General features: G+C 37.0%; 1 protein-coding gene across 4 annotated transcripts in view; it reads right to left on the bottom strand.

The window, feature by feature from the left end:
• FBXL17 (F-box and leucine rich repeat protein 17) overlaps window positions 1–23,263 on the bottom strand; it is a 497,785-nt gene that overhangs the window by 343,359 nt on the left and 131,163 nt on the right. For 3 of the 4 annotated variants that reach the window (XM_086686184.1, XM_086686253.1, XM_086686042.1), the window contains one exon: window positions 2,076–2,183. The exons of the other annotated variant lie outside the window; for it this stretch is intronic. In XM_086686184.1, coding sequence (XP_086542310.1) covers window positions 2,076–2,183 — 108 coding nt within the window. The remainder of the gene's footprint in view (window positions 1–2,075; window positions 2,184–23,263) is intronic. 4 annotated transcript variants of the gene reach the window in all.

Below are 23,263 nucleotides of genomic sequence, written 5' to 3'. Positions count from 1 at the left end.
ATTTGAATCCAGGAAAATAAGCAATATTATACCACCAACCAGTCTTCTCATCAGAGCAAACGACTTTATTGACCAACAAAGAATGATCCTCAAAAGTCTGTGGACTGGCTTTGATATTAATCCAGTAGATCCGAACTACTGACAGTCCAAACCACCAATTCTGGCCTATAATCTTCAGAAGAACATTCTCAGCAAATTCAGCCTTCCAACGCAGACATTTGCTATTTGCTATAGCTGCTATTTTGTCACTGAGAGTAATTCTGATCTTTTAAGTACCAGTGTACCATAATTTTTGGCCATCTCAAAATGCTCAGGGAAGCACTTACTGATCTAATAAGTCTTGTTTTGTCTTTAATGAGTACAATTTCTAGCGATCATAAAAATCCCACATATGGTCATTATAACACTTGTTGTGCACAATCTGTTCATCCAAAGGCATTTCTACTCTACACTATAAACAACATTAGATGTGACTAGAAAAACATTCATCCACCAAGATGTTCCAGGCCAAGGTTATAGGAAATGAATAAAAATTATGGTCATGTATGGTCTTGGTTACACTAAGATATTCTGATAGAACAATAATTGAGAATGATGTGTTTTTCCTCTCACTCAGCTTTAGTCTCTGATCCTCAAAAAACAATTAAAGTTGGTCAGTTATCAGTCATTTAAGACACAGGACAATCACAGGATCTGTTTCAGACACACCAGACCAAACCAGTGATTTGATATTCTTCTCTCAAAGTTTGCTCTGATTTTCAAGCAACTTAGATATAACAAAATCCATTTTAATACTAGGAGTAACATTAGCTTAGCATTTACTGCAATTTTGACACTGAGGCAAGCACCTTGCATGTATTATTTCAATTAATACCCTGAAAAATATTTGTCTACTCAGCTAATAAGTGCCAGAGACAAGATTCAAACTCAAGCAAACAACAGAGCCCAGGCACCTATCCCCTGTGCCTTTATTGGAGAGTCCCACGTAACTCATTATCATTTGCTCTCTTCCTAGAAAGAAAAGAAAAAGATTATTTCCCACTAAACTGTAAGCTTAAAGAGACCTGAAGAGACCAAGCCCTAAGAAACCTGGGATCTCAACCGGTTTATTTCAACATTGTGCTGCTAACATAAGTTTCCTAAGAGTAGTGAAATGAAGGAAAGGTGAATGAAAAGGTTACTCAACTACAAAGTGGGAAAGGCAAGGACTCATACCCATTATCCTAAGTATAATATGATGCAGTTGAAATCTATCCAATGACAAATTTCAGATAATACACAGGTAAATTTTATAGTCATCCATTCTTCATTACACACATGTAAGAATTAGCTCCTAATTATTTTAAAGCTCTGGAGTACAGATGACACATAAGTGAGAGATTACAAAGGAACTGGAATTTTCATCATTGCCAAAATATGATATTTTATATATTTGGTATAAAAGTGAACTCTCCTAGAAGGTTAATTTTTGACATAAATTCACCTCTCTTTTCACCTTACATTTTCAGCTTAATCATATGCATGAGACATATGTACTTCCTAAAAGCCAAATGCAATAAATTAACATTTAAATAATTTTTGTTAGATAGATCAGTTTCTTTAATGCATATATTTATCTCATAGTCATTGGCAATGAAAAAGCAAGAAAGTAAGCTTTCTTGTTTAAATGAATGTTCCATTTAAGAAAGGATAGATTTTGTATTGTTGCTTTAAACTGATCTCAACTACCAAATCCTAGTACACTTTTATTTTTTTTTTTAATGTTTGCTTACTTTTGAGAGAGAGACACACAGAGTGTGAGCAGGGGAGGGGCAGAGAGAGGGAGACACAGAATGTGAAGCAGGTTCCAGGTTCCGACCTGTCAGAACAGAGCCTGATGCGGGGCTCAAACTCAGGAGCCGCAAGATCATGATCTGAGTCGAAGTCTGATGCTTAACCAACTGAGCCACCCAGGCACCCCAATCCTAGTACACTCCTGTAATGGTCTGACTGTTCCTCACTCAAATACATTTACCAATGCTAGGGTGCTGATATGAATGATAGAAAGGCTAAGGAGATGCAACCACAGAACCTACCTTGGTTAGGTGAATGACTCCTTTAGAAGTAACCGAACAACCCATGAAGCCAACGTACTGAAGTTCAGGACAGTGCTCAGCAAATGCTTTCACTGACTGATCTGTTACCTAGGGAAGGGACACGAATAAAGTTATTCAAAGTGGCATCCCAGCGAGTTTAAGGATTTGGCTCCTGCAAATTCCCTCTGCCCTACCTCGTGTCATTAATATTTCCCTTTCCGTTGGCTCATTTTAATCTGTTTACAAACATGCAGCAATATCTCCTGTGGGTTTTTTTAACTTTATTTCTTTTTCAAGTAATCTCTACACCCAACATGGGGCCTGAACTCACAACCCCAAGATCAAGAGGCACATGCTCTTCTGACTGAACCAGCCAGGCACCCACGATGTCAACACTCTCCATCACCACTTCTTCCTAACAATCTCTCTCAATATACATATTTTCTATTGACATATAATCCACACACTATAGCATTCACCCTTTCAAAGGGTACCGTTCAGTGGTTTTTAGCATATTCACAATTGTGCACCCATCTAACCCTAGAACATGCTTATGACCCCCAAAAGAGTTGCCCTCAATTCTTGGCAACTTTCCACCTCTATGGATTTGCCTGGTCTGAACATTTTTTTATCATGGAAATTATATAACTGGTTCCTAAAAGACGACAATGGTCTCTTTATAAGGTTTATACCTTCAAGTGTTTCTTTCAAGGAATCTGACTTTGCCCCTAGCTGCTTCAAATTCTTTAAATTAGGGTGGTGTGATGATTAATTTTATGTGTCAACATGGCTATACAACGGGGCACCAAAATATTTGGTTAAACAGTGTTCTGGGTATGTCTGTGAGGATATTTGTGATGAGATTAACATTTGAGATGGTGTACTGAGTAAAGCAGACTGTCCTCCCCAATGTGAGTGGGCCTCATCTAATCCACTGGAGTTCTAAATGTAACAAAAAAGCTGAGTAAGGGAGACTTGGCTCACTCTCTCTCACTCTAGCTCTTTTGTTCTCGCTCTCGCTCTTTCTCTACATGGCTATCTTCAAGCTGAGACATCAGTCTCCTACCTTCAGATTCAAACTTGGACTAGAACTTACACTGTTGGCTCTACTGGTTCTTATGCCTTTGGACTCAGATTAGAACCATATCATCAGTTTTTCTGTGTCTCCAGATTGTGACCTCAGGTTTTAGAACTTCTTGGCTTCCATAAATGTGTAAGCCAATTCCTTACAATAATCTCTTTATAGAAACACACACACACACATTTTCTCTCTCTCTCTCTCTCTCTCTTTCTCTCTCTCTCTCATACGGATTCTGTTTCTCAAGAAAACCCTGACTAATGTAATACATATTAGAATTCCCTGAGGAGTTCATTAAATATTCAGCGCCAAAAGGGTGAGGCCCAAGAATCCCTATTTTTAATAAGCCCCTGAGTGATTCCTAGGCATGTAAAAGCTTGAGGCCCAAGTGCTGCCAAGAAGTTACCTTGACAACTTTTGACATTTCCACCTGGCTCTGCTTTAAACAAAGGGCAAAGTGAAATTCCTTTTTTGTCTTCCCCCACCTCCAGAAAATTTCAGTGTATAAAATTATCCTCTTGAAATTGTGCTAAAATTCTCTTCACTGTTCCACAAAGTGGTAGTTTATAAAAGAAGGTCCAAATATTCTCTACCATAGGCTTAATTTCAGTTTCATTTTCTTCACAGTCAAGATGAGATCAACAAGTTAAACACCTTTGTTAGTTTTTCAAACAGCAGTGACAAATCTCTTTTGCATTAGCTTTAATATGGGTGACACTTTGTATCTTCCTTATCTATTCTGAATAGATATTGGAAAATAAAGGTATGTGGGTAGCATTAATTCTAAAACAATCACAAGAACATTTTCCTAAAATAATGAAACCAACAGCATCCATGGTACATCTGATAAAAGATTAATTCTGCACTCAAAAGTAAAGTATGCTTTAGCATATTAAGGCTAAGGGTGCCATTGATAAATTAAAAATGGGCCTTCCTGACACTCAGCTTTCTAAAAAACATTATGTTAACAAAGAATGTTTCAAGCACTAAAATCGCCTGAAGCCTCAATGGAAACCAATTTCTATTTTTTAAAAAGAGGGTAGGGGTTAACAGAGGTTAAATACATATGGTCAGGTGGTTAAATACCCTGCCCAATCTCACTCTAACATCTAGCCTTTCCTACCTCCATCTTCAAGGAGGGGAGAGGAACTCAGATAAGGATTAAGGACACAAGAAAGCTCAGGTCCAAGGTGTTAAATCTTGCAGAGAGAAGAAAAAAGAGTATTAAAAATTTGGTTTGCGGGTCTTCCTCGTTCAGCTCAAGCAATCAGAACAAGAGAACTCAGAGGAGCCTCCAGCACCAACAGAGTCCTATAAGTCAAGCAAGACCAGAGTAAGTCCTTGGGATATAGAAACACTCTTAACTACGCTTGGGTATGTTTTGGGAGACTAATCAAAGGGCCTTGAAGATTCGGGCAGGGTCTGGCTCCATTCCAAAGAATAGAAGATATGTTAGAAATTTGGGGTTAAATATCTCACTTGTTTCAGGCAGAAATAAGTATAGACTGCAAGCAGCAGGTACTGGTGAGTATCAGCTTCTCTGGGACCCAGTAGTCTGCCTAACTCTTTTCAAATCCCAGGTGGACCACTTATTAGCTGTGTGATTTTAAGCAAGTCATTTCATGTCTCTATACTTTGTTCCTTCTATAACACAGAGAAAATAACAGTACCTAGCTCACAGGGTAAAATATGAGGCGAGATAAATGCATATAAAATGTTTTGAACAGGACATGGTTCATTGTAATTGCTTAACACATTTTAGCTATTATCATCATAATCATCCCAGGCTCCCCTTTCTTCTGTATTCTAGTTCTTAGCCAGGACTAAGGGGTTGACATGTGTAAGAAAATAATTAAAAAAAAAAAAGTGTAGTCAAAGCCTGCTGGCTTACCCTCCTACTTATTCCAAGACATTCTGATCATAATTTGGGGGCTCTAAGTTTTGGGCTAAACTGTGGGACGAGAGTGAAGGAGACATTGGTAGAAGCTTATTATTGAACCATTATGGTAAAAAGAATCCCATTTTGTTAAGGTTCTCAGCCTGACTGCACATCAGAATTACCTGAAGAGTTTCCTGATTTAATTTCTGGTGGAGATATGCCTTAATTTTATTCTAAAAGTTACCCCCCCCCCCAACCCAGAGAGAGTCTAACATGCAGCCTGGGTTTTGAACAAGTTCAAAAGCCTTTCATTCAAAATGTGGCCAACAGCACTGGCATCAACTTGGAGGTTGTTAAAAATGCAAAATCTCAGACCCCATCACAGACCTACTGAATCCTAATCTACAGTTTAGTAAGATCTCCAGGTGATTCCTTGTTTATTTGTTTGTTTTACTATTTATTTAAATAATCTGTACACCCAATGTGGGGCTCAAAATCACAATCTCAAGATCAAGAGTCTCATGCTTTACCAACTGAGCCAGCTAAATAGCATTCCCCCCCCCCCCCCAGGTGATTCTCATGTACCTTAAAGCTTGAGAAATACTACTGAAGGGACAAGGAGCTATGACATCTTCTTGGGGAGAGGGGAGCAAAAACTGGGTAGTTATCTCATAAACCAAGTGCTATGGAGAATTATTTAAACAGATTTATTGGGGTATAGTTTATATACCATAAAATTACTCATTTTATGATATAGTTTATTGAGTCTTAGTAAGCTTATACAGTTGTGCTACCATCACCACAATGCAGTTAAAAAAATTTTTTTAAGTTTATTTATTTTGAAAGAGAGATGGTGCAAGTGGGGGAGGGGCAGAAAGAGGGGGAGAAAGCGAGAGAATCCAAGCAGGCTTCTGCTGCCAGCACAGAGCCCCACATGGGGCTTAAATTCCCAAAATCGCAAGGTCATGACCTGAGCCAAAACCAAGAGTGGGACGTTTAACCCACTGGCCACCCAGATGCCCTACCACAATCCTTTTAAAGTGCCTCCACTGCACCATCCCCAACATGCCCTTCATCCTTTTTGCCCATATTCAGGCAATCACAGCTCCCACCCTTAAGCACCCATTGGTCTTGCTTTCTATCTCTATAGTTTGCCTCTTCTAGAAATTCCATATAAACAATTATACCATAAGTAGTCTTTGGTTTCTATCTTCTTTCACTAGCATAATGTTTTGGAGGTTCACCCTTGCTACATGGATCAGTCGTTGGCTCATTTTATTGCTGAGCAGAACTCCACTGTATAGCTCTACTACCTATCTATTCACCAGATAATAAATATTTGAATTGTCTCCAGTTTGGGCTTTGATAAATAATCATGCTGTGATCATTCACATATAATACTTTGTATGGACATATATTTTCATTTCTCTTGGATAAATATCTAGAAGTAGAGTTGCTGAGTCATGTAAGTTTCGTTTTTTACACATTTCAAAAACTGGTTTGTTGTCTTACTAAGTTTAAAAGCGCTTTATATACTCCAGACACAAGTCCTTTATCAGATATTTGTTTCATAAATATTTCCTTCCATTCTATGCCTGGTCTTTTCATTTTCTTAATAGTAGTCTTAGCTCTAACCTTTAGGTCTATTGTGCTCTAGGAGTTAATTTTTGTGAACAGCGCCAAGTAAGGTAAATATTCACTTTCTTGCATATAAATATCCAACTGTCCTACCACCATTTGTTTAAAAAATTACATACTGTGGTTTCCAGAGTACAGATATTTTACCTTTTTGGTGAGGTTTATTCCTAAGTATCTTATGGTTTTGGTGCAATTGTAAATGGAATCGATTCCTTGATCACTCTTTCTGGTGCTTCATTCTTGGTGTATAGAAATGCCACAGATTTCTGTATGTTGATTTTACATCCTGTGAATTTGCTGAATTCATGTTATCAGTCTAGCAATTTTTTGGTGGAGTCTTTGGGTTTTCCACGTAGAGTATCATGTCATCTGTGAAGAGTGAAAGTTTGACTTCTTCCTTGCTAATTTGGACGTCTTATATTTCTTTTTGTTGTCTGAGTGCTGAGGCTGGAACTTCCAGTATGATGTTGAACAACAGTGGTGAGAGTGGACATCCGTGTCATGTTCCTGACCTTAGGGGAAAAGCTCTCAGGTTTTCCCCATTGAGGATGATATTAGCTGTGGGTCTTCCATATATGGCCTTTATGATGTTAAGGCATATTCCATCTATCCCTACTGTGTTGAGGGTTTTTACAAAAATGGATTCTGTATTTTGTCACATGCTTTTTCTGCATCTATTGAGAGGACTGTATGGTTCTTTCCTTTCTATTATTAATGCAGGAATGATAAAAAGCTCCAAACTGGAATCGTTGGCCTTGAAGGATCACACTAACTCAAAGACTGTGGGAAACCAGGCAACACATAGGAATTACCATGCAAACAGAAATGTAGCTCAGGTTTTGGAAAGAAGCAACAAAAAATAAGGGAAGAATGAGATCAGCTTACAAAGCAGATTTTAATCTTTGAGTCAAAGCTGTGATGGAGAGAAAGAGGAAGATGAACCTCAGATTCAATAGCATGATCTCTTCACATGGCAGAGGTAGAGAAGGACCATATCCCTAAACTGGCATTCTAAAAGCCAGGCTACACTTTTATATCTGCATAAAGAGGATGCAGGTCCATTTAGTGTTACAATGAGAAAAAGCAATGATGGCAAGGAGTGTATGTCTTCAGAGTTGAGAGAACCATGAAAAGCCTGAATAATACAAACATGCACAAAGATTCTAGTAGAGCTTCAATCTGTGAATCTTTATTTAAAGTTATTTATTTTGAAAGAGAGCACAAGCGGGGGAGGACCAGAGAGAGAAGAGAGAGAGAGAGAGAGAGAGAGAGAGAGAGAGAGAGAGAGAAACCCAAGCAGGCTCCACACTCTCAGCGCAGAGCCCAATTAGGGGCTCAAACTCACAAGCTGAAATCAAGAGGCAGATGCTTAACCTAATGAGCCACCCAGGTGTCCCTTAGTTTGTGAATCGTAAGAGGGCCTTCTCCAGTGGCTAACCTAGAAGTAAATGAAAACCAGAAATGCAGGGTACAAAGGGACAAAGGAAAAAGATGTTGGTTCTCATAAGCTCTTGGGAACTACACTCAATCAGATATATTTCTTCTGAGATCTAATTGTGGAGACAAGAGAGAAACATCTTCAGGAGGTAGAAATAATGGGCTTATGGGGCACCTGGGTGGCTCAGTCAGTTAAGTGTCCAAATTCAGCTCAGGTCATGATCTTACAGCTGGTGAATTCCAGCCCCACGTCGGGCTCTGTGCTGATAGCTCAGAGCCTGGAGCCTGCTTCAGATTCTGTGTCTCCTTCTCTCTCTGCCCCTCCCACACTCACACTCTGTATCTCTCACTCAAAAATAAATACTTAAAACATTAAAAAATAAAAAAAAGAAAGAATTGGCCTAGAAAATTCTAATACAGGGGAAGTGTAATAGCCACTGTGGCAGAAATGGCCATATATGACTGAAAAACTCTTGTCTGGAATAGAAAGAGCAGAAGATGGACAGTACAGGGTCACCAATTTTGCTTGGTGAGTAAATGTTTATAAATGTGCTTTTGGATTGTGTTTTCATCTCTTGACACAGCTCACACTAAACCAAGATTAGGGGTACTAGCAGCCAAAGAGTTGAAGAGGGAGTAGGTAATAAAACAGCTAAATAATAATAAATGGCCATATTTACTAAGGCATTACCATTTGCCAAACGAAGTCTTCTCTATGCATCATCTGGGATCTTCATAAGAGCTTTAAGAAGCATCATAATTTCCATTTATAGGCCCCTAACATAAGCCTATTAGAAACTGACTTCCTCAAAATTACACAGCTAGAAGGTGGCAAAGTGGGGCTTACGCTTTAGTCTTTTAGGTTTTGAGACCCATGCTCTTTACCTTATACAAACTAGAACCCTATCCCTAAACTGGCATTCTAAAAGCCAAGCTACACTTCTACATCTGCATAAAGAGGATGCAGATCCATTTAGTGTTACAACAAGAAAAAGCATTGGTGGTAAGGAGTGTCTGTGATTCATTTCATGGTGCTAATCTCACTCAAATGCAAGAGCTAAGTCAAGGCCTTCCCTTCAGCCCCAAAGAAGCAGAGTGACAGGGTAACATATAGTGTAATAATGACTTCAGGAATCGAATTTAGTGATTCATCACTTACATATAACACCCAGTGCTCATCCTGGGTGCTCTCCCTAATGCCTATAATCCATTTAGCCCATCTCCCTACCTAACACCCCGCAAGCAACCCTCAGTTTGTTCGATGTACTTAAGAGTCTCCCATGGTTTGTCTCTCTGGTTTTACCTTATTTTTAGATGCAATTTATTCTTATTTTAACACTTAAAAGTTTTCTTGGAACTTGGGAGGAGAGATCTATCTTTATCAGAATAAGATAGATTCAATGAAAGGGATTTTTGTAATCTGAGCTGAAAGATTAACTTTGGGGAATGACTGTTAGCATATCTGGGAATGAAAGGAATTTGTAGTGACTCTAAAAAGGTAGAGCAACCTTTCGATATGTTTATGCTGCTGGCATTATAGAACGTACGAGTGTACTAAATAGTACATGAATGCACTAAATAATATAAAATTATTTCTTGACCTTGCTCAGAAAACTTCAATGTTTTTCCTAAACTTCATCCCAAAACTACTAATCCAGGACCCAGAAATACACACTTTTAACAAGTTTCCTTGATTCTTATAGAATCCATCCAGAAATAGCCCTATTTTTGCAGTCTTTAAAAAAAATTTTTATTTAAATTCCAGTTAGTTTACATACAGTGTAATATTAGTTTCAGGTGTACAATTTAGTGGTTCAACACTTACATACAACACCTGATGCTCATTATGACAAGTGCACACCTATTTAACCATCTCCTTCTCCTCTGGTAACTATCATTTTGTTGTCTTTGGTTAAGAGTCTGTTTCTTGGTTTTCCTCTCTCTCTCTCTCTCTCTCTCTCAAAAATAAACATTAAAAATTTTTTTTAAAAATAAAGATAAAATTAACAAATGATCAGATAAAAAAGAGACAGACAGACAGAAACAGAGAGCATGAGAAGAGGAGGGGCAGAGAGACAGGGAGACACAGAATCCAAAGCAGGGTCCAGGCTCTAAGCTATCAGCACAGAGTCAGACACGGGGCTCGAACTCAGGAACAGTGAGATCATGACCTAAGCTGAAGTCAGAGGCTTAACAGACTGAGCCACCCAGTGGCCCCTGATCATTTGTTTCTTTAATTCCGCATATGAGTGAAATCATATGGTATTTGTCTTTCTCTGACTGACTTTAGTATAATACTCTCTAGCTGCATCCATGTCATTGCAAATGACAAGACAGAAACAATCCTATTACTAAATCTAAAAACCATAGCTAACTACAACTTTCAAATATTAGTATTTAAGATGATCTTGGGTACACTTCAGGGTTATCTCTTTGCCACCTCTACTGCCACAATAGACCACCATGGTCCACGATGTGCCAGCCTTCTCTTGCACATTTTCAATATCCTGCACACTGGACCTCTTTCTGCCTGCCCTTGATTCCACCTATCTGTTTTCCACCCATCAAGCCACAGTGATCTTTCAAAAAAAAAAGTGATTTTAAAAATCAGATGTCAGTCTGCTATTCAAAATCTTCCACTGGTACCAATTACTCTAAGAATGAGATCCAAACTCCTTCTATAACCTACAAAGCCATACATGATCTGCCTCCTTCCTGTCTGTTATATCTCCTTTCATCCCACCGTCCTCTCTCCTTGTTCACTATGTGATGGTCTCCCCATCTATCCCATTCACAACTGTATCCTCAGTGCTGGGCACAGGACTTGGCACACAACAGAAGTTCCAAAAATAAAAATGAACAAAGTACTGTTTTGGTGCACGTTAATGGCTTGTTGGCCCAGTATTGAAAAACAAATCCTTCTAATGCCAAGAAAATGTGAATTGTTGGTCTTATTTGTTCCAAGAGTCTAAGAATGAGACAAACGGATTCATGAAGTGAAGGACAGGATTTTCAAAGAAAGCAACAGCAGCACTTCGATTCTGGAATGGACTGGAAAACTAAGGTGGGGAAATTATTGGCATGACTATCTAATCTCACTCAAGACCTCAGAACCAATTCAAAGCCTTCTTTCTATCTCCAGGAAAAAAGAATAACAAGGATCAAGGGCATAGTCAATCTACTTCCTAGGGAATTTTTCAGGAGGAAAGCTAACCTTTAATTATTTTTTTCATCTCTTACAGCCAGAGTGGTCAGTGGGCCTGTAGAGTGCCCTCATCTTCTGAATGCAAAATAAAGCCAGCATAAAGCAATCTGCTTAGGTTGGGTTCTAACTGAACATTATAACCAAAGGGCAAAATATTGCCATGTGTTCCAGTTTAGCAAGATTCACCAGAGAAGAAAAGCCTTATGGATTCTGGGCAAAAGCCAGGTGGAAAAGAGTTTGGTTGTCTGAGTAATAACCATTTGGTAATAATCATTTGAATGAATTATAAGTTTAATAAAGAAAAGTGACCCCAGTAGTAAATGACTACCCGAGTCTACTAAATCAGCAATATCTTTAGAAATAAAGACACACTTACAGTGTTTTTAAGGAAGGGCTTATTTCACTCAGGGTTGCTCAGTTTCTTAAGCCCCTTTCAATCACCAAATATTTGAGTACCTATTATAGTCATACCACCTCATGTTAAGCACTAATGCAGTATGAAGATAAGGTACAGTCCCTGCCTCTAAGAACAGAAGCTACAGGTTGGAATAGGAACAGATCTAGCTCCCACAACTATCAGAAAGCTTCCTGGGAATATTTCAGTCTGTATACTGCATCCCAATTTAGTGGAGTTCAGTTTCCCAAGGCCTTCTGATTAGATCTGAAGCCAAGATGGAAGACGTAACCAGATTATGGAGGGCTGAAAACCAGACAGGATACTTATGACTTGATAATGAGGGTATCTATCCTATTGGCAATGTATGAAATGCAAAGCTAACACATACCACAGGCCCATGACTAACAGAGCCATTAATTAAAGGCTCTAAGAGAAAGGTAAAGGGAGAGTTGTACTTCAAAGTCCAGCAGGTACACACAGAACCAGCCAAAGGGAGATTTTGGCCTCAGAGAAGCAGGCCAGAAGGCTATCACCACAGCAGGGTCCATGCCCCCTAGGAAACAGCAGAATACCACACCACAGGTTACCTCAGTTAGGCGTAGACACATGCCACAATCAGTAAGCACCCACATCTGACAACTGACAAAGAATATGTCAAGTACTATAATGATAAAAATCCCAAATGGAATAAATTTTATTTAAATGCCCAGTGACTATACATTATACTTATAGGAGCTTTAAAAATGGAACACAATAGGGGTGCCCGGGTGGCTCAGTCGGTTAAGTGACCAACTTTGGCTCAGGGCATGATCTCGTTTATGAGTTCAAGCCCTGTATTGGGCTCTGTCCTGACAGCTCAGAGCCTGGAGGCTGCTTCAAATTCTGTCTCCCTTCCCTTTGCCCCTCCCCCACCCATGCTCAGTCTCTCTCTCTCTCTCTCTCTCTCTCAAAAATAAATATTAAAAAAATCAGAACAGAATAAAATGTCTCCTTTTGTTCATTCAAATCTTGAAAATCTACAAAAACTATTTCATTTCCATCTTCCTTTGCTTTCCTATATTATACCTTTCAACAGAGTGCAATAGGTACACTCACAATTAATGCATTAGAAAGCTTTCTCCTTTGACACAGTATTGCAAAAAAAAACAGCAAAGAATGGCACTTGTCACATTAAAGGAAATACCTAATTACGAAGACAAACACTTAGTATAGCTTTGCTTTATAAATCATTTCAGTAAGACCTTCATCACTGGGCTCTTCATTTAATAATAATTTCGTATCTTTAATACATTTTTAAATGAAATCTAAAGGCAGATTATTTAAACATAGTTTTCTCTTAAACCATGACCACACAACAATATTTACTGAGTACATGTTATATTCTACACACTGTGTTCCACACAATGATTAAGACCTACAGACTGACTTCATGGAGTTTACAATTTAGTGAGAAGGACAAATGTTAAACATTTGTTACAATTGTGTTCACTCTATTAATATAGTCATTGAATTATTATTTTCTATATATGCCATACTTAGGTAGTTCACATGGAAAGGAACCAAAAATATGACTAAAAATTATACTTGTTACAAATAAGGTTTTTCCCAAACACTTTAAGCTGAGTCTTAATTACATGCCTGATATCTTTTTAATAGAGAGCTATAAAAAATATTAACTTTTAAAATTTTTATTTTTAAGCAATCTCTACACCCAATGTGGGGCTCAAACTCACAACCGCGAGATCAAGGGTTGCACGCTCTACCAACTGAGCCAGACCGGCTCCCCTGATTTTATAGATCATGAAAAAGACAAGGATTTTTTAAGACTTCACATTTGCCAGTACAACTCTGACTTTAAATTAGCATGACACAATTATTTCACTAAGTATATCAGAAACACAAAGTACTAAAATTTAATGTTAGGTTTTTTTTTACTATTGAACTATAGTTTACAATGTTAGACCAGTTTCAAGTATACAACATAGTGATTCAACAGTTCTATATATCACTCAATGCTCACCACGATAAATGTAGTTATCCTCTGTCACCATACCACATTATAACAATATTATTACTATATTCCCTATGCTGTACTTCTCATCTTCGTGACCTATTTACTTTATAACTGGCAATTTGTATCTCTTAATCCCCTTAATCTCCTTCACCTATTTTACCCATCCTCCCACCCACCTATTTTTATTATAAAAAATATCAACAATTTACAATAGTAGACAAAACAGTAAAATAAACCTCCGTTTGCCAATCACCGAGTTTCAATAATTGCTAATTCATGGCCAACCTTGTTTCATCAATAGCCCCATCTACTTCTAAAACATCACAATTATCAGCAAGTATTTCAAAAGATCTCTAAAAGATAAGGCTCTTTAAAAAATCATAGCCATAATACCATTATCTTTTCAGTAAAAATGTTCATGTGAGACTTAATATGAACTATGTATCGTTTTTTATGCAGATAATAATCCAACACAGTGATTTAAAAATCTCATTAAGATTTTACCATAATTTTACAAAAACTGACCCTTTGTCAACAGGGCATTGAAATTCATAACTAATCATTTTCTAAAAGTCTAAAATTCCATTAGTGTCCAATGAGAATCTGATCATTTGATTGCTTATTTGACCTTCCCTGATTTTTACTCATTCTATCTTGCTTAATGTTAGTCTGGGTTTGGAAAAGTCAGATTGGCTGATAAAGAGATTTATAAGTTATGCATTAAAAGTCTTGTGAAAGGGAAAGACATTGGTCCAGAACTAATGGCATAGATATTTGTCCCTATTAACAAGATGTATGATAGGCTGGGTATGACTTAACCACTTCCTTGCAATTTGCTGACCAAGTTTCTTTGACTAATACTGCTTTAGTTTATTGAAATTCAATATTTGGATAATCTAAATGAAACAGAAGAATTAGTCTATTCTGTATCTGCTCATCTTTTAAGTAATGGAAAGGGGAATCTAAAAGCAATATACTAATGTAACAACCATAGGTGTATTTAGCAACAATATCTACAAGGTATTTTCTAATACACATACACATTTGTATACTCACCCAGTAAGATAAACGGGCAGGTGTGATTTCAATTTTACAAATAAAGAAATAGATAAAGTAACCTGTCCAAGTTTACATATCAGCCCAGTGCTCTTTTCATTGCAAAATACTCAGTAAGGTACTTAAAATAAAACCAAATAATCTATTTGAGCACTAAATTTGGAATCAATTAAGTAATAAGTATACATAATTGAAAATAAAGTAGTTGTTTCATAAACATATAATTCATTCTTTGGTCATATCACCAAAAAAAAAAAAAGTTTCATTCTCTGAAAGTAAAGTCTCTTCTATTCTGTCAAACTTTGTTTGTAAATAAAACCTTTAAATTAACAGATATGGCTAGTTTGAGGATTCATTTCAAAAGTATAAAAGAGAAATTCACAAGAGTATGATTGAAGACTAAATTAAATCCATCAGACAGATCATTTACCAAAATTTCATTATGCAGATGTGTATCATGAGTTATGTAAGAAAATAGGAAAAAAAAAGAATATATACAACTTGAATTCTGAATCATCCAACTTTGAATGAAGTTTCATCATAAAGGATGAAATGAAATTAAGTCCCAGAAGGCTAACACACAAAGAAGAGTGAAAGAACTGTGAATTGCAGAAAAGTCAGTATTCCAAAAGGCACGCTGAAACTCACAAAGCAAGGGAAAAGCCAGCCATGAAAAAAGTAATTTTACTTAGACTTCTAAGCTGTCTCTGGTTCTTTCCTACCTATGTAACTAGCATTCTCTGCTTCCTTCCTCAACCTCTGCCAGAATCCCTCTTCATTTGTTGTCCTCTCCCCTTTCAATCGGTCACCTCACCTCACCTCCTTTCTCTGGGTCCTTCCTTTCCTTTTCCTCATGTTTCTTCTGCATCTTTTATGGCCACTGTCATACGTTTTCATAAGTGGCTGGTCATAATGTGGCATGAAATCTTTTTAAATATAATTACTGCAACAATCAAATCAGTGATATTACATTTTTTATTTATCTCAAAAAGAAATAGCAGTATTATACGGCTGTCTAAAAAATCACTGAGCCCAGACTGCCTGGGTTGCAATCCAGATCCACCTCTCTCTAGCTGTGTGACTTTAGGGAAGTTATTTATTATCCAAAAAGTGTGAAAATAAGATATGAACCTAATGGAATTCTTATGAGCATTCCAAGAGACGTGTGCTACACACCTACCATGCAAAGTGCTCAAAAAATTTAGCCACTACTCAATGTACACATTTCCTTTCCCCAATTCCTTGGAGCTACAACATTACTATACTAAGTTAATTTTATTGCTACCATTATACTTGCTAGAATGTAAATCGGCACTTAATGAAACTCTCTGTTATAATATGTCCCACCTATCCACCACCAAGTCATTATAAATAGAAATACCAATACCTAAACTGTTCTACTCTATACATGTCCACCAGTCTGAAGTTTGGTATCGAAGGGAAAAAAACACAAGTTAAATGAGTCTTTGGGTGGTAAAATATCAGTAACAAGTTTAACTGTACACAACAGGTTTACCTGTATTTTGCAATACATTTTAAATAATAAGTAATAAAAGGAAATAACCCAAATAACTTTATTTTGTTTGGGTACATCGATTCTATTATTAATGTTCTAACTTGACAAATTATTCTACTCTAAGCACTTAGGTTTGACAGCATATTCCTACTGTTGTTAAAGACTTTGTAAGGCACAACAAAGTATACACACCCAAAATGAGGCTTTGTAACAAGCTTTTAAATATACAAGGTGCTGGGTAATAAGTAGAATAGCAAATTTTTTTTCACCTGTGTTTATAAGGAAGGTTTCTACAAAGGTGTTTAAGTCATGAATATATAAGTGGACTTCATTTGAATGTACAATATTCTATAGCAACAAAGAACACACCCCTCTCTGAGAGGCTGATATATAATATGCAAAAAGACAATGCACAGAAGCAAGAGCACAACCTTCAAAAAGTCACTTGTGTTTGTGAAAATATTTCAGATTAGGCTTTAATATTTTAACAGGAGAAAATGCTTCCCAGGATGAATAAAATCTACCAAGGTATAAAGCCTTAACAATCTGTGTTTTAATCATAAATGAAAGACAATAATGACTTGTTTTAAAAAAAAGAGTACAAACACCCTAATGTATGAATATAGAACATTTCTTACATATTCACGTTAACATTCTTTAAACAAGAAAACCTATCATCAAAAAACAAAACCTAAAATTAGGTTATACATTTTTCATCATGTCAGACAAATACATTCATAGCTCACTAAATGTTCTTTCTTACATTTCAAACAGCTTATGAAATCCCACCTCGTTTAATAAGGTTCCCACAATAATTGGAAGTAAGATGGTGAGTCCATTACCCACCCTTGACCTAGTCCACTTGGTACACACACTTAACCTTCACAAAAGAAGTCATGCTAAGTAACATGAATGCAAAGGAAGCATTTTCTTTGTCAATTCTGGCAGAAAAAAATTAAAATGTCAATTGTATAAATCTGTTTCACTTCATTTTTTTTTTTAATTAGAAGCTCAGAAGGGGAGAGCTCATGTTGTACAAGATCAAGAACTGATTCATTTCTCTAGGTATAGGGGTCAAGGAAGTTTTCAAGTATTTCCATGATGCTTTCCCCAAGTCCAAATTAACATGTACCAGTAGCACAGGGCCTGACAGATAGTAGGTGCTCAATAAACATCTACTGAATAGATGAACAAATGAATAAAAGAAATCCAGGAGGGGCAACTTGCTACCTTGGTAGGTAGAGTATGCAACTCTTGACTTCAGGGTCACAAGATCGAGCCCCACTTTGGCTATACAATTTACTTTAAAAAAAAAAATCCTGGAAAGGCAGGTAGTGGAAAATCAATCATCAATGAGGATGAACAACAAATAAAATGCAGAATTTCTACTGTTAAGAAAAAAGTCAGTATTTGAGTGCCTATTCGCCAGGTACTATGCTAGATGATTTCATTTATATTTATTTAAACTACAGTGTAAAGTCTTAAAGATGTTTACACATTTTAACCCAGGAAGAACACTTCTGGGGACCTCTATACAACAGGCTAAGCAGAGAAGCAGACAGATTTGTGGACCAGAATGCTCACTGCAGCACTACCTGTAGTAATGAAAAAACTAAAAGCTCCCAAATGTATTAAAATGGTTGAATGATGGCATATATTTTTGATAGAGTGCTACATGGCCAGGAAAAATCGTATTTCTTAAAATATTTAATGAAGTAGGAAAATATAATGTAAATGAAAAAGCAGAATATATAATTATTAGTAGTAGAAATATGATTCTATTAGGTATATATGCAGAGAGAAAAAACTGAAAAATAAAATGTTAACTACCTCTTTGGGGTGGGATTATCTAAGTGTGATTTTAATTTTCTTTATGCTTTTCTCATTCTCCAAAGTTCTACATCAATATTTTTACTCTTATAGTCATAAAAGAAAACTGCTATTAAAGGAAAAAGCACAGGAGAGGGCTTTTTAACTTTATTCTTTTTGTAAATTCTCCAATTTAGAAAAATTTAAGAAAAAACATAAATTTTCTTAGAAATTGGAAAAAAATAGAACATAAGTTATTTTAAGTTTTAAAATATTAAATGTAAATTAGTACTATACTTCTCCCCGGCCTTTATTTTTTTAAGAGTTTATTTTTAAGTAATCTCTATACCCAACAACTCCGAGATCAAGAGTTGCATTCTCTACTGACTGAGGCAGCCAGGTGCCCCAATGGCCTTTATTCTTCTAAAATTGCTTCTATAAACTACACAATAAGAAGAAAATATACTGGGTTGCTCTGTTGGTTAAGCATCCGACTCTTGATCTTGGCTCAGATCATGATCTCACGGTTTGTGAGTTTGAGCCCCATGTCAGGCTTTGCGCTGACAGCACAGAACCTGCTTGGGATTCTATCTCTCCCTCTCTCTACCCCTCCCCTGCTTGCTCGCTCTCTCTCTCTCAAAATAAATAAACTTAAAAAAAAAGAAGAAAATATACCATAAAGCAATATATAATACATCTAAGTACACTTTGCTTGCATAGACCAAAGCCAAGTTTTTAAGAATCTGCTTATATCTTTTTCCTATATAGTAAAAACATGTAAATTTTTAAGAATTATTAAGGAACAAGAAGAATACTATAGTCAATTCACTAATTTAGAACCAAAATACAAATAGGAAAATTTTCCAACATACAGCTCGATTACAAAACAAGTATTAAAAGATACTTCCAATGTACAGAAATATGTGATGTTTAGTGGAGGGATGCATTCCAGGGATTCACAAAGCAAACCGCTTCAGCAACATAGTGATAATATGCTTGTATCACACAGCTTCTCACCTGTATTTTGTCTGAAAACAATATAAATCAAATGTATCCCAGACCTCACTCATATGGGACTATAAAATAGGGTCAAATTTGCTTTTAATGACCTAATTAGGGAGCTAAAATTTCCCAGTTGCCTGATGCATGGAAATTAGCAACTCTAAATTTTCTCCACAGTCATTTGTGAGGTGTCCAGAGTAATGCCTCACTCCTGCCCAAATGCCCATCTGTTAGATGCTATTCCCATAAGGTGTTGACCTGTTCTGCTCCTCCTGCTCTGGCTCCTGTTGCTCCATGTCTGTTACAGCACAGCCTCTCAACAGAGCTGCAGGTTTGTCCTGGCTCTCATGACCGCCCCAGTGTCACAGGGTGATCTCCCGCAGCTCCTGAGATTCCATTCCTGGAATCTCAGCAGAAGTAGAACCAATGGAACCAGGGGAATCAGTCCTCCATGACTTTTGCCAACCCCCTTCACCTGAATCACCAAAGCTTTTCTGTTGGGGCCCACTACCTCACAATGTCTGTCTGTCTCTCATATAGCTTCAGGCCCCTTCCCTCTAACCACAGAAATTAAAACCAAGTACAAGGTGTTGAATGAGGAAGAGATGACATACAACTTGCCCCTTTCCTTAGTCCTCTGACAACAGATCTTTCCCACTTCTTCCTGTTTTCAAAATGCACACACCAGACACTGGCAAACACTGTGCATATAAGCATGTATATAAAAAGAAATGGGTGAACAGCATCTCTACAACTTCAGATGGTTAAGACTTGGATCTGGAGTCACAAAAATTGGATTTGAAATACTAATTTACCACATACCAGCCACATACTTAATCTGTCCAAATTCCAATATTGTCATCTTAAGTAGAGAGACTATAGTCCCCCATCAAGTTGTAGTGAGAATTAAGAGATAATGCATGTAAAGGACCCATGTATAATACAAGCTCAATGTAATTGCTTTCAAATGAATCTGTTAATTTGGCAAAAGATAGAAAATATTATATGTTAATCTGGAGTAAAACCTAAGTTTTCACAATTTCATAAAGAAAACCAACCACTAAAGCATCAAAACGAACATCTTTGTTCAATCAGGCTTTTGGTTTAGTTAGGTGAAGAGGCTTGGTCTCTTAAAATCTTGGGCAATTTGTACCTACCCAACACCGTATACTTCATTATATTCAGAGAATGCAATGCAACATAGGAAAGTAAGTCCCTAGCTGGGAGTCAGATTTTAATCTTAATTCAGTTAATAAAAGTTTATCATCAACTATGTAAAGTGTCGGTCTAACATGTATGTGTGTGCAGCGGTAGTGGAGGGTAATATACACAAATACCCATAATAACATGAGACAAATGCTAAAACAGTTTTGCAAAATTGCTTTGGGATCACAGAAGACAAAGCAATTTGTTTTATAAATGTGTAAAGGGACCAAATGGTATCATAAAAGTTGCAAAAGGAAAGACCTTTAAAAGATCATTCCAGGCATGGAGGTAAGGAAGGACCACAACAAAATAAGAGGCTCAAGGGCCTAGAGATGTGAATATACAAAGTATATGGAAAGAATGAAAACATCCATGTATCAAATTCAGCTCTGCCCTAGGCAGCACTGTGGCCACCTTGGATACATTACTGAATCTTCTTACCCCAGTTTTGCCTTCTGTAAAATGAAGATAAGACTATCAGATTAAGGCTTTTTCATAAATGAGGTCACTCACATAAAAATATAAGATATTATAATTAAATTTTTTTCTGATAATATCAGATTCATTCTAACCTCAGATTTGAAATTTTTAACACACTGCGCCCTTAAAATTAATGTATATAAATTTATGATATTCAAATTTTATTTTTAAAAAGTTTTGAGCATATTTTAATTTTTATTCATGCCACTTAACTTTTACTGCCTTCTAAACATCTTCGGAGTGCTCATGGCTTCTGACAAAGCTAGGAAGGGACATGATTCCTACCCATCAGGTGTCAGGGATTAACATTCAAGCTAGCACTGTGGTTCCAGAATAGGATGAACTATTTTACTCTTCCTCCTAAGTACAGCAAAAACCCTGGGCATCATATATAAAACAAACACATTCAGACTCTGATCCTTTGACCAGAAACAGCAAGACAGCAGAGTTTTCCTGAGGCCATTTTCTTAGGGGTTTTTTGTTTGTTTGTTTTTTGTCTGTGCTCATTGATGTTTCCAGATTGCTGGCTTCTCCAGCACCCAGTCAGGGATATATATAAGGCAAAAAATAATCCAGAGAATTTAGCTACTTAAAAAAATTAGTTAAAGAAATAAACCTACAAATTCAAGAAGATGAATGAACCCCAAACAGGACCAAAAAAAATGCTAAGATGTATCATAATCAAACTCCTAAACATTAAAGACCAAACAAAATCTTGAAAGCAGCTAAATCTATTGTGGAATTCAAAAAACAATTCAATATTACAATAGGTTTCTCAACAGAAACCATAGACACCAGAGGCAAATGGGACAATATTGTTCAAATGCTGAGAAAAGAAATGCAAGCCAGAATCCCGTAACAAGCAAAAATATCCTTCAAGAATGAACTGGAAATCAAGACACTCACAGATAAAGAGAAACTTAACAAACTTTGTTGCCAGCAGACTTACTCTAAAGAACAAGAGGAAGTTCTTGAAATGAAAGGAAATACTAAAAGAAAGAATCTCAGAACATTGGAAAGTACAGAGGAGCAAGAGAAAAAGTTAAAATATAGATTAATACACTAGGTTTTCCTTCTCTTGAGTTTTCTAAATTATATTTGACATAAAAACATTAAAGCAGGAACAGGCTGAGAAAAATTCAAAGCCAGATTCAACCAGGGAGCCCACTGCAATCTCCATTTCCCATTCCCTTCCCTCTCTCAACCAGGAAATGGACACATGATCTTGATTCCCTGGCCTAGAGACCTAACTCCCTAACTCCTTCCTGATCCTGCACTGTAATGAAATGACTGAGCATGCTTTACCCCCCCCCCCCCCCCCACTTACAGCTTTAAGAAGGAGGATTTCAGTCTCTCTCTCTCTGCTACAAAAGGGACGCAACAAGCCAGGAAGGCACCTGACTTAGAGAAAATCCTGAACATGATTTTTAACTATGGTAGGAACAAAGGATTAAAAATGAAAGCTGATTCTACTTATGATCTGGCCAAACAGTATAAAATATACTGTTTTATTCTGTACCAGCATGTTAATTTACAGAAACATATCTAATCAGTATTACATACAGCACCATGCATATTCTGTTGCATGTTAGGAGAACTCTGTATTTCACTTATTTGCGGTTTTTTAAATTTTTTTAATGTTTATTTTTGAGAGACAGAGAGAGACAGAGTGCAATCAGGGGAGGAGCAGAGAGAGAGGGAGACACAGAATCCGAAGTAGGCATCAGGTTCCGAGCTGTTAGCACAGGGCCCGACCCGGGGCTCAAACCCAAGAGCTGTGAAATCATGACCTGAGCCAATTTCAGACACTTAACTGAGTGAGCCACCCAGGTGCCCCTACATTTAACTTATTTGAAGAGTGAAGATCTGCTACCTTTCTAAGGTCATCAACTTGCATAGAAATGCAACATATACAGAAAGAAAATGGAGCACTGCTCTCCTGTATTCAGAAATACTCTCACCTCCATTCATAATCCACTACTCCAAGCAAGATGCCCTGAGGAGCAGTGCAGAGCTAAGACCTGTATTTTCTAGAACATGCTATTAGAGGTCACCTGCCCATAATGAGACACGTTCCTATACTAACAAAATATGAGTGCAGGGAAAATCCCACTACAGCCACCACATTAGAGCAGGGAAACCACCTTCTCTTTCCTTTACCCAAAAGTAAACCCCAATGAATAAAGAGATTGCAAAAACAGTTAAGGAAAGCTGACAACTCTCCTCTACATCTAGGAAAATACATTTTTTGCATGCAAGAAAAAAGTGACCTTATTATTTTTTAAGAACTGTTACATATCTAAGACGCCATATAAATCTCTTCAAAGGTTTTTAAAAGGTTTAAAAGCCAGGAAATTTAGATGTTTCAGCACCATTAAAATGCTAACCTTGGCGCTGTGACTGCTACCAATCAATTTTTTCCTTTTAGAAAGAATGAATAATTTTGACGAATACTATTGCAAATTACACAC

This window comes from Puma concolor, chromosome A1 (genome assembly GCF_028749965.1).
Source record: "Puma concolor isolate L17-30 chromosome A1, mPumCon1.1.hap2, whole genome shotgun sequence".
NCBI classification, from domain to species: Eukaryota; Metazoa; Chordata; class Mammalia; order Carnivora; family Felidae; genus Puma; species Puma concolor.
This window is presented reverse-complemented; position numbering and strand designations above follow the sequence as displayed.